Raw genomic sequence first — 12,914 nt, forward strand, 5'->3', positions numbered from 1 at the left:
TGACACCTATGTTGACAGTACGAGCTAGACTTTATTCCCCCCTGGGAGTAGCTGAACTTTTAAAACAATGTGTTTTATTCTACTATTCTTCAATTGCTTCACTCCTCTCAACTGATGACAAGAACCAAACCATTTTTCAGGCCCTCCCTGCCTCCCATCTATTGAGATTATGGCGCTGGCCTGGCTACACAGGGGCATAATCTGAGGAGCACCAGTGTGTCCTAGAATCTGAACCTTCTCCGGTGGTGAAATTCCTTGGGCTCTCTGCTCTTTTTCTGGTGCCTAGGTGTCACATGGGGTGAACACAGGGTGTAATTTATAAATAACATGTTCCCTGAGTACTCCAGGAAGAATTTTAGGCAGTTTTCAGGATTTGATTATGCATGAAACAGGAAAGTCATATATCAAAAAGATGAGACAGACTATTAGAAAGATAACTTGGTGAAATATAACTGGGATTTGCTATGGAGCATTCAAGCTTTAAATTGAATCAGTTATTAATCAGTTCATGAAATTAATTGATATAACTACATTGCACTTGGTAAAGAAAGTGTGATTTTATGAAATATTAGTTTCAATTATATATTATGTCATGTATTGTGAAATGTATTGTTTTTTTTTTTAAAAAAAGAGGGGGCTTGAAGGCCATGAGATTAGGCTGCTAATTGTTTATTTTTTCCACTGTTGGTTAGTCGTCAATGTTGGGAAGTTTCTGATTTAACAAACATTTATTGACACTTACTTTTCATAAGATATTCTTCTACATGAATGATTTTCTTTTCTCTTCCCTAACACTGATATTTTTCAGTGTAAGGCAGGTACCTTGTGTCAATCCCACACTCTTCTCGCCCTTCACCTGGCCTCTGATACAGGTTTGAGAGGATTCTGGTTAATAAACAGACTCTGACACTAGGTAGTAAAATGCAAATTCCTAAATAGAGTGAATGAGAGCTTCCCTAAAGCCCCTAAGAATTACGTAAGCTTTAACCCTTAACTTCTGTGCTCATTTTATTCAGAATTTTCTAAGCTTTGCGTCAATGTGAGTTGGAGTAAGGATGGGGAAATAGGGAAGAGGGAAGTGGAGGAAGGTTCCAGGTATGGGTTGAGAAGGGGACGACGTTTCAGGGTGGGATGAGAGGCTGAAAGCGCATCTGGGAGAAGGGGACGCTAGTATACAAAAGACTATTTCCGGCCTTGATTTCGTTACCAAGTCTCTTTGAGTTGAACTTTTTTGGGGGTGGGGGGGTTGGGGGGTAGGGTGGACGACCTCTCCAAAAGAACTAGGTATGTGTGTTCGTTCACACACACAGAGAAGGGAGTCCAGGGTCTCCACTTCAAGTATGAGTATTGTTTTCCACATCTTTGTCTTTCGAAGTTTGGGAGGCTGGGCTACGGGACACCTCTTAATTCCCAGCCCAGGGCATCCTGAACAGCAGCCGCCACAAGAGGCTGGTCCCCAGACAAAGGAACGGGAACGGCAGAGCCGCCTAGCGCAGCCTGGGCTGCTGGGCCGAGGGAACTTGCGCTCCACCACCAAGTGGGCAGTGCAGCCCCAGTGTGGCCCGGAGCTGCCGCGCCCGGAAGACCCAGCTCCCAGGCGCAGACCCCGCCCGGCTGGCTCAGCGCCAGCCTCTGGGCTTCCACTCATTCTTTGACCACCGCCCCCTCCCTGTCCTGACCCGCCCCACCGGCGCTGCCGTAACCACTGTCTCGGCTGCAGCTGCACCTTCTCCGGCGAGAGGCGAGCACTGCACGGTGGGCCTGGCGGCATGGCTGTGTCCTGGAGAAGCTGGCTGGCCAATGAAGGGGTTAAACACCTCTGCCTGGTAGGATGGCGGGCCAAACGCGCGTTGGGTCTCTTGTGCAGCAATTTTGATTCATTCTCTGAGCGTGCGCGGGTGGGAAGCTGGACATGGAAGTTTTGCCTCTAATTCGAACATTCTCAACTAATAAAGCTTCCCGCTGTTAATACCTGCAGACAATAATGATCCCATCCCTCCTCCAATGCATGAAAACTTTCCTATACACTGATGGGAGAGTGGATATGGAGGGAGAAGGGATGACTTTAATGAACACTGTTCTTTCTTAAGAATATCTTCTTTTGAACATCTTCCTATCTTTGCTCTTTTCCTAGATTGTTTCTGCTTGATGATATAGTTTAACAATACACAACTCTTGGGACATGGTGATGTCACTTATTTCTTACTCCTATCTTGCACTGCTGGGGATGTCTGCAGGTCACTCAGAAGACCTGTTGTGAGGCCAAATGCTTACTCTTAGGTGCAGGGACTGAGGGAGGTCAGATTTGTTTTTCTTAGTGTTTTTTTTTTCAACTTGCTGATTAATTGAAATTACTTCCTTCAATTACTAATTGAAATTTCATTGAAAGTATTGTGTCCAAGGAAAACACTTAATGTTTCCATTCATCAAGTAATGCTATGTTTCATTTTTGTTTTCTCCTTTTGTATGATTTAGCTTATCTGGCTCTCCCTGAACGTTTTGCTTTTCTGGAAATCCTTCCTGCTGTATAATCAAGGGCCAGAGTATCACTACCTCCACCAGATGTTGGGGGTAAGTGGGAGTTGGGTGACCTGGTGGATGCATTTAATGTGGGCAGACATTGCTACAATTTTTGGTTATTTCTTCCATTCATCAAAGAAACATAGGTTGTACACTATGAAATACTGATTATTCTCTAAAGTGATCAAGTTTTCTTGATTTCTCATTTATACTTGTCTGGGTTAAAATGATTTTACTCTGTGAAGAACCAAAGATATTGTCTGCTAGAGTGAAGTGGATGAAACTGTCTGACCAGGCTACTGGTGGTGCCTGAGAAAATTGGCTACTTCTTATCAGCTGCAGAGTGCCCTGAAGGATCTGCTTCTCCAGGAGGACCAGCTAGTGGCAGGCTTTTTGTTTTCACTAATCAAGACTTCAGCCTGACCATAAGCTTATCCAGAGGATATCTGCAGTCTTTCCTTTTACTGCCATTTCTCACAAAATATGTGTCTGATGCAGTATTTATTAACTAACATTGAGAAGCAGTTCATTCTTAGTAGTTGTCTGAAATCTCTGCTTTGTATTGCAAAACAACTATTTAGTCAATGGTTTATTTAAACTTATGATACACTGTGTACTTTACAAATAATTTGTTAAAGCCAGGAATCTATTTTTCCCATTTTACACTTGGGGGAATACAGGCTAGGGAAGCTGAATGACTTGCTCAAGTACCATTGGATGGTCAGTGTCAGAGCTGAATTTGAATGCAGTGCTGTCTGCTCTTTGGCATTTTTCTCACACTACACAGATTTTCTAAACCTTCAGTGGCCCATCTCATATATTTATGACACTGTTTACTATTATTATTCTTTATTAGTGCTGCCCAAAAGAAATATGAGTAATTTAAAATTTCCCAGTAGCATATTAAAAACAAAAATCCAGTGACATTAACTTTAATAATATATTTTATTGAAAATAATATTTCCAAAGCATTATAATAGATTGAAGTATTCAAAATATGGTCAATATGTAAAAAATTTAACTATGAGATATTTTTCATTATTTTTGTCTATTCTTTGAAATATACCTTGTGTTTTATATACTTAGGCACATCAAAATTCAGTCATTAAATTTTGATCAGAAATACTGACCTATGTTTAGATATTTTTTTACTTTCCTTTTTTATTGTTTTTCAACTACACTTGTCCTACATTTTTCCCATTGCTCTCCCCTCCCCACCCCTCTGGCCCCCTCCATCCACAGTTAATCTTACCCCCACACCTTGTCCATGCCCATGGGTCATGTTCTTTGACTTATGCCTTCCTCTTCTTTGTCCTGTTATCCCATTCCCCCCACCCCTCTGGTCACTGTCAGTTTGTTCTTTATTTTCATGTCTCTGATTCTGTTGTGTTCATTTATTTGTTTTGTTATTTAGGTTCCACTTATAGCTGAGATCACATGGCATTTGTCTTTCACCACCTGGCTTATTTCACTTAGCATAATGCTCTCCAATTCCATCTATACTGTCATAAAGGGTAGGATCTCCTTCTTTCCGCTGTGTAGTATTCCATTCTGTAAATGTACCACTGTTTTTTGATCTACTCATTTACTGATGGGCACCTATGTTTATATTTTATAAAGTTTTACAGGTGATATAGTATATTTATATATTCAAGTTGTTTCAAACATATTTAAAGCTTTTCTGATAATAAATGAGTATCAGCTTTTAAATTTTAATTTATAATTAATAAAATTAATAAAACTAAAAATTCATTTCCTTCATGGCTCCACACATATTTTACATGCTCACTAGCCATGTGTGGCTAGTGGCCACCATTTTTGGTAGCACAAGTGTAGACTGTGGGGGAAGATATTCCTACCATAATGTCCATATTGCACTTACTCTGCTTTAAAGCAAACAACTAGCCACCAATTCACACAATAAAAAGACATCAGAATATGGGTAGTCATCTTGCTCCCCCTGTCCAGAATAGGAAATGATATTGGAGGGAGAGCTCTGAACTCCAATTATTGGCAGGTAATTATAAAAATATCTCTGACTTTTCTCTAATCTTATGGTGAGAGCCTTTGAGAATAAAGGTAAAGCTATTTAATTTTCAGAACTGAAGTATTCATTTTTATCACTAGTATGCCAGGTGACTGTTCTCACACCAAAATCAAATATTAAAAAAATTGCATAAGAACTGACTTGGAAAAGAAGGTCTTAAGTGACAGAGAATAAAATAATGTTAGAATTAGTATGTCTTAGCACTTTTCATTATGATTGTTTTTTCCCAGACTGGTCTGATCCAGACTTGGAGGCAACACGGTCATGGCTGGTTTATGTTTGAGTTAATGTGCTAATCAGACTGTGTACATCCTAGAAGATGTTTAATTAGGCCATGCTGTGAATATTGGAGTCTTAAAATTATACACGGGGGTAAAAAGTCTTTTGAGGGAAGCCAGTACAACATCCCAACTAACCAACCAACCAAACAATAACTTACTCCATCTTCCCATAACAACTATTTTAAAAATTAAATTTATTAAGGTAACATTACCTTTTCGATAAAGGACTCAATTAATTACTTAAGATAAAATCTGGCCCTGGCTGGTGTGGCTCAGTAGATTGAGTGCCAGCTGGTGAACCAAAGAGTCACTGGAAGGATTCCCAGTCAGGCACATGCCTGTGTTTGGGGCCAGATCTCCAGTAGGGGGTGCTCAAAAGGCAACCACACATTGATGTTTAAAAGAAAAAGAAAGGAAAAAAAATCTGTTTTTATTTATTTTCAAAGAATGGAAAATATAGTTGCTTGTACTTTAGTGGAAAGTACTAATGTGTTATGACTATCTCTGAGAAATTTAATTTCTTAAATTTTTTGAAATCTCAGAGCAATTTGAGAATACCATTTATAAAATCCTTCATATTCATATCCACTTATGTGAGTTGTATTTCTGACATTTTAATGGTTAAAGAGTATAATTTAATTGATATAAACATTTTAATTTGAGAAGAGAATGAGTTTTATCATAGCAGATTCAATGTCTTTGTTTTATATCTTTCTCCCAAAACTAACATATGTGTATGGACTTCAGTTTTAATCCAGTTATTCTTATGATGCCATGATGAGAATTTTTTTTGCTTTGTCTTACAATTATTATTTTAGACCTGCTAGATTGTTATGAAGTTTTTTTTTTTCTAAACTCTTCCTGAGATACCTGTGGTAATTAGAAGAATGTTGTGAGCATTGAGGGTTTTTTTTTTGTTTTTTTGTTTTTTTTTTCTGATTTCACAGTGATGATCTTTCTTTGGTCAATCATTATCCTTCAAGTGGTTTGGAAACATTAACTGATTTACCCTCTCAAGAGTCCTGGGAGTTATATTATAATTAACATATTTCAGAGAAAGAAATCTGATGTTATAGGAGTTTCTTATGGTGAAAGATTGGAGTCCCTGGACCAAGGGACCTAGGATTTTAAGTCAGTATTGGTTTCACTGCTGGCCTAGGCAACTTTACTTTTGCTGAGAAGGCATATATGCCTCCTGTCAATTTCAGAAAAGGATTGATCATTAACTTTTTCCTTTTATTGCACAAAATACCGTGGTTTCAATATGAGATATTTTTGCCTAAGTGTATTTTTTGTTTCCTTTTCTTTTTAATATTCTGATATTTAAAAACAATTTAGTTCCTATTTATTGACAGGCAAAATGGGTTATATTACTTTGGTGAGGTCATTATATTCTTAGTCTATGATAGAGACTGTAGAATTTTAGATTTGGAAGAGAGCTTTGCTATCTTCACTTAGATTTCTTCTTCATTTTACCAAAAACAAAAATGAGGTTGAAGTGGTTTGGACCCTATCAGCACTGAATTCTTGGGTTTGTTACCATTCTGGTGTGTTGACCCTGTCAGCCCAATATTTAGCCTGTTAATAATGAACAAGTCTATGAACCTACGCAAGAACATATTAAACTCTGTACTTAATGGACCTCTAGCTTTTCTCCTATGTGAAATATTTAAAGATGTTAGCGGTTTAAGAGGTTTTAAAAAATATTGATTTATCCCTAAGATCACATGTTTTTAGCACTCCAGTTGTTTTAGACTTGACTCAGACAAACTGTTGAGGTATTATGAGACATTTTTATCTAAATAAGCCCTGATTCCACAGTGTTTCAGCACTTAATGTTTAGCCTCTTTGTTTTATACATTTAAATGGCCACTGTTTATTTCTCTTTTATCAAAATAGCATAGAATTAGGTATTGGAATTAATTTCAGAGATATTTAAATGTACTTTCTTCATTTAATTATTAATAATATCAATAGCAGGTTACATTCATTGAAGGCAGTATCAGGTGTTAATCTAAGAGTTTTGCCTGGATTAATTTATTTAATCTTTTCAGTCGTCCTATAGAGTAGGTATTCTAATTTTGCAGCTATGAAACTGAACTAGAAAAGTTCTGTAACTTGCTAGTGAGTGACAGAGGTAGGACTTTAGCTTAAACATCCTGGTTCTAGAGCTTATATTCTTAACCATGGTGCATGCTGCCTTTATCCAACATTAACTTTAGGGTAAGCCATATGGAATTGCCATTTGATAGAACAGAAATAATCAAGTATCAGCCATTTCATGTGGTTCAAGCTAATAACAACTATTATAATTTATTAATCGTGTGCTCTGTCCTTTTATAATCTCACTTAATTTTTAGTTTTTTGAGGAATCTCCATACTGTTTTCCATAGTGGCTGCAGCAATTTGCAATCTCACCAACAGTGCACAAGGGTTCTCTTCTCTTATTCTTAAGCTTGAGGCAGACTTGTACAGTGAGTAGGTATCCTGATACCTATCGCATTAATTTGCCCAGGCTTCCATAACAAAGGACTACAGACTGGGTGGCTCAAATAACAGCAACTTATTTCCTCACAGAGCTGGAAGCTGTATATTGTATGCTTTCTCCTGGAGAACACCCATTCTAAGGGAGAAGAGCCTGCTGAACTGTGGAATGTTATTGGGACCTTGGGGATTGTTCTAGTTTATTATTCTAATTTGACAGATCAACTTGGTATAGTTAAACACCTTTGTAGAGTCGCTAGAAAGCTCAGTGTGGATGGTAGGTGTTCTAATGTTAGTCAGTGTTTCTGGTTTATCATGCGAAGCATTGCATTGATCATAAATTTGATTTTTAAGGTTTCTGGGTAATTGTGGGGGGAGAAATCAAACAATTCTAATTCCTTTTTGACAAGATCATGGGCTTTGGAACTACAGGAGACTTTGAGTCTTGGCTCAGGCATTTATCTCCCTTATGATTGTGACAAATTACTTGCCCGAGCCTAAGTTTAAATCATCTGTATAGTTAGGCTTAAACCTTCCTCCTATGTTAGTTGTGAAGATTACATGAAAAAAAATTGCATGTGAAATGCTTAGCGCTTGGTGCATATGCACTCAGCAAAAGATAACTGTTGTTGTAAATATTAAATAATATTATTTAGTTTCAATGGCATTAATACTATAAATTAGTATTAAACAGTAATATTATAAATTATTTATGTTCATAAGTAAAAATGTTAAAAGATGTGTGGAGAAATATAAAGATGGAAGGAACTTACTGAGCATACAGCAGATGGCATTAGGACAGGGAAACATTCCTTTGTTTAGTTGATCTCTGGCTGCCTCCTTGATCCTTCTGGACGAAGGAAGGCTATCTGCTGATATTTGTAATCAGCAAAAAATTTATGGCAACTTGGTAATAATTGCTGAATGGAATTTCAGCTTTAGGTATAATGCATTTCATTCAAAAGAGCATTAATCTTCATAAAACCTTGGAATATTAAACAGATGAACAAGGGAAATAATGCCTGTCTCACAAGATTATTTGTGAAACTTAAAGAAAATTTAACCAAATAATAATAATAGTTAAACTCAGCATTCATTGAAATGTTCTCTTGAGCCAGATTGTGTTACATTTTTTGTATGCCTTCAGTGTCAGTGTCTTATCTAATTTACACTGTAGGTTCTATTATATAAGAGGAAGCTAAAGTATAGAAATTATAAATAACTTTCTTACGGATTCAAGTTCCTAGCATAAAGCTCATTATATAATAAAAGTTCCAAAAATGCCAGCTTTTCTTTTTCTTTTCCTCTTCTCTCATTCTTTATGTCATATACAACAATTCACTTAGCTGTTCTGTGCCTGATAAAATGTGATGAAACTCCCCTTCTTATCTCTCAAGTATGTGCTGCGGATTAGAGGATTTAACGGGTACAGAACTACTTTGAAGAACTGAAAGCATCACAGATGTTAAAAAAATAATTGGTTGTTATCACATACTGTTTCTAACATTCCTCCCAGATTTTAGGGCTCCAGCCATGGTACTATTATCAGAGATCTAGCAGTCAAAAAGGATGGTTTGGACAGAGGAATGGGAAAATTTTGTCTTCGTTACAGAGAAGTGTTATATAGCCATTAGCATCCAGTATGCTTTACAGTGTGTACCGTGTTGTCTACTTAAGTGGGATCTTGAAGGCCTGTTACTTGTAGTAATTAATAAGTTTGTTAAGCCATGAGCTAAGTGAGCCAAATATAAAGATAAATTACCTAGGTGGGGAGTGAGTTTACTTCACCTCTTAGTTTCCCTGTCTTAATGCAACTGTGTAAAGTGATAAAAGTCAAAAAATGTCATAAAAAGTTACTCTTGCAAAAAGTAGTTTTTGTTGCATTCTATTGTAGTAATGGGACTAAAGAAAAAGTAGACAGATTTAAGGAGAAGATGACTTCTCATGATCAGTAGAATTTGTTTACATTTTTAGAAATGGGAAAGTAGAATTTAACAATGACTCTTATCTATGCATAAATAAATCCAATACATAGTCTACAGAGTAAAGTGAGGAATACTTTAATGGTTTTCATGGGTTTAGAAATCATTAAAGGTCTTCAGACACATCAAGAATATTAGAGGTCTGATATAGACATTGAGGCAAGAAGAGATGAGTGGTGTTCACAGTGTGAAAGCATTTTATATATCTGACTTTCGTTTTTAGAGTGGGTGCTCCAACACTAATATAAATTAATGAAATTATGATGAAAGCCTTTCTGGCTATATTCTTTTATCTATGATAGGGTTTTATAATAGCTGATTCCAAATTGCAAGTAATTTTATTTAATATAATCTGGGAAACTCAGGTCCATTGAAAGGATCTGAAGTGGTAGTGATCCACACAGGTTTTTTTTTTTCTCATGCTGTACTTTTGGTTTTCTTAGTTAACTTTATTTTTTCCCTCAGTATACTCTCTTTTATTTATTTATTACTTTTAATAGTTTATTTTTTATTTTTTTTCAGTTACCATTTAGCCTACTTATATCCTCTTGCACCTTCACCCACTCCCTCCCGCCTCAGTCACCACACTGTTGTTCCTGTCCATGAATCCTTTTTCTTTTTATTTGACTCCTCTACCCACCCCACCCCCCTCACACAAATATGTCATCCTGCTCTCTGTTTATGAGTCTATCTCTATTTTACTTGTTAGTTCAGTTTAGAAGATTTTACATATGAATGAAATTATATAGTGTTTGTCTTTCTCTGACTGGCTTATTTTACTTAGCATAAAGTTCTGCAGGTTCATCAATGCTATTGCAAAGGGTAAAATGTTCTTTTTATGGCCAAGTACTATTTCATTATGTAAAGGTCCCATAGTTTTGCCCATTCATCTACTGATGGACACTTGGGCTGCTTCCATATTGTGGCTATTGCAAATAATGCTGCAATAAACATAGGGGTGTTTATGTTCTTTCGAATTAGTGTTTCCAGTTTCTTGGTTAAATTTCAACAAGTGGAATTGCTGGGTGCTAAGGCACTTCTGTTTTTAATTTTTGCAGGTAAGTCCATACTGCTTTCCACAGTGGCTGCACCAGCCTATATTCCCCACAAAAGTGTTCCCCTTTCTCCACATCCTCATCAGCTGTTGTTTGCTGATTTATTGATGATAACCATTATGACAAATGATAGGTAATATCTCATTGTGGTTTTAATTTTGCAAACCACAATGTGCAAACCACTAGCTATTTCTCTGATGGCTAGTGACATTGAACATCTTTTCATATGACTATTGGCCATCTCTATGTCCTCTTTGGAGAAGTGTCTATTCAGGTCCTTTGCCCATTTTTTAATTGAACCATTTGTTTTGTGGTTTTTTTTTTGGTGTTGAGTTTTATGTTCTTTATAAATTTTGGGTATTAACCCCTTATCAGATGTATTGGTAGATACGTTCTTCCATTTTGTGGATTGTCTTTTCATTTTGTTGATGGTTCCCTTTGCTGTGCAAAATCTTTTTAGTTTGATATAATCTCATTTGCTTATTTTTTTATTTTGTTTCCCTTGCCTGAGGAGATATATCAGAAAAAAAATTGCTATGATTAATGTTCAAGATTTTACTGCCCATATTCTGTTCTATGGTTTTTATGGCTTTGAATCTATCAATGAACTCCTCAATTCCTTTTGAGTTAATTCTTGTGTTTGGTGTAAGAAGGTGATCTAGTTTCATTTTTCTGCACATATCTGCCCAGTTTTCTCAACACCATTTATTGAATAAACTATCTTTAGCCCATTGTGTGTGCTTGCTTCCTCTGTCGAATATTAATTGATTCTAAAGGTGTGGGTTTATTTCAGGGCAATCAATTATTTCTGTTGATATCTGTGTCTGTTTTTATGCTAGTACCATTCTGTTTTGATTACTATGGCATTATAGTGTAGTTTGATATTAGGTAGATTGATTCCTTTAACTTTGTTCTTCTCAAGATCAGGGTCTTTTTGGTTTCATATAAATTTTTAAAATATTTGTTCTGTGAAATACATAATTTTTATCTTAATAGGAACTGCATTGAATCTACAGATTGTTTTGTGTAGTGTGGACATTTTAATCATGTTAATTCTTTCTATCCATGAATGTGGTATGTGCTTCCACTTATTTGTATCTTTTTAAATTTATTTCTTCAGTGTGTTACAGCTTTCCAAGTACAGATCTTTTATATCCTTGCTTCAATTTATTCCTAGGTATTTTATTCTTTTTGAAGCAATTGTGAATGGGATTTCTTTTTCTTAATTTCCATTTCTGATAGTTCATTATTGGGACATAAAATGCAACTGATTTCTGGATATTAACTTTGTATCCTGTTACTTTAATGAATTCATTTATCAGTTCTAATAATTGCTTGTTGAAATTTTTAGGGTTTTCTATGTACAGTATCATGTCATCTGCAAGTAAGGACAGTGTTGCTTCTTCCTTTCCAGGTTGGATCCCTTTTATTCCTTCTTCTTGTCTGGTTGCTGTGGCTAGGACTTTCAGTACTATATTGAAAAAGAAGTGAAAGTGGACATCCCTATCTTGTTCCTGATCTCAAGGGGAATGCTTGTAGTTTTTGCCCATTGAATATGATGCTCTAGTGGGTTTGTCATATATGGTCTTTATTATATTTATGTTTGTTCCTTCTATTTTCACTTTGCTGAGAGATTTTATCATAAATCATTGCTGGATTTTATCAAATGCTTTTTCTTCACTTATTGACATGATCATGTAGTTTTTATCTTTCATTTTGCTTATATGGTGTATCACATTTATTGATTTTTTTAAAGAATTTCTTTATTTATTTTTAGAGAGAGGGGAAGGGAGGGAGAAAGAGAGGGGGAGAAACATTAATGTGTGGTTGCCTCTCACACACTCCCTACTGGGGACCTGGCTGTAAACCTAGGTGTGTGCCCTGACTGGGAATTGAACTGGCAACCCTTTGCTTTGCAGCCCAGCACTCAATCCACTGAGCCGTGCCAGCCAAGGCACATTTATTGATTTATAACTGTTGTATTAACCTTGCATCTCTGGAATAAATCCCACGTGATCATGGTATATAATCTTTATGATGTTTTGCTGCATTAAGTTTGCTAATATTTTGTTGAGGACTTTAGCATCTATGGTGTGTTCATAAGGGATATTAAGATAATTGTAAAATGAGCTTGGGAGTCTTTTCTCCTCTTGAATTTTTTGGAACCATTTAAGAAGGAGAGGTGTTAGTTCTTGGAATGTAAATTCACCTGTGAAGCCATGGAGTCCAGGGCTTTTGTTGGTTGGAATTTTGATTACTGCTTCAGTTTCAGTTGGTGTCATCTGTCTATTCAGATCCTCTGATTCTTTCTGATTGAGTTTTGGAAGATTGTATGTTTTTAGAAATTTATCCATCTTCACCAGGTTGTCCAATTTGTTGGCATATAGTTGTTTGTAATATTTTCTTACAATCATTTGTGTTTCTTTGGTGTCAGTTGTTATTTCCTCTCTTTCATTTCTGATTTTATTAATTTGGTTCCTGTCTCTTTTTTCTTGATGAGGCTGGTTAAAGTTCTGTCAATCTTGTTTATCTTTTTGAAGCACTA

General features: G+C 36.2%; 1 protein-coding gene across 4 annotated transcripts in view; it reads left to right on the forward strand.

Moving 5' to 3' along the window:
* Positions 1-1,676: 1,676 nt before the first annotated feature.
* The window catches only part of NOX4 (NADPH oxidase 4), a 177,260-nt gene continuing 166,022 nt past the window's right edge, over positions 1,677-12,914 (forward strand). For 2 of the 4 annotated variants that reach the window (XM_036028698.1, XM_028517487.2), the window contains exons 1-2: positions 1,677-1,826; positions 2,476-2,571. In XM_036028698.1, coding sequence (XP_035884591.1) covers positions 1,770-1,826; positions 2,476-2,571 — 153 coding nt within the window. In that variant the 5' untranslated portion in view covers positions 1,677-1,769. The other 2 variants (XM_036028701.1, XM_036028700.1) reach the window with 2 other exon arrangements.

This window comes from Phyllostomus discolor, chromosome 6, assembly GCF_004126475.2.
Source record: "Phyllostomus discolor isolate MPI-MPIP mPhyDis1 chromosome 6, mPhyDis1.pri.v3, whole genome shotgun sequence".
Lineage (NCBI taxonomy): Eukaryota > Metazoa > Chordata > Mammalia > Chiroptera > Phyllostomidae > Phyllostomus > Phyllostomus discolor.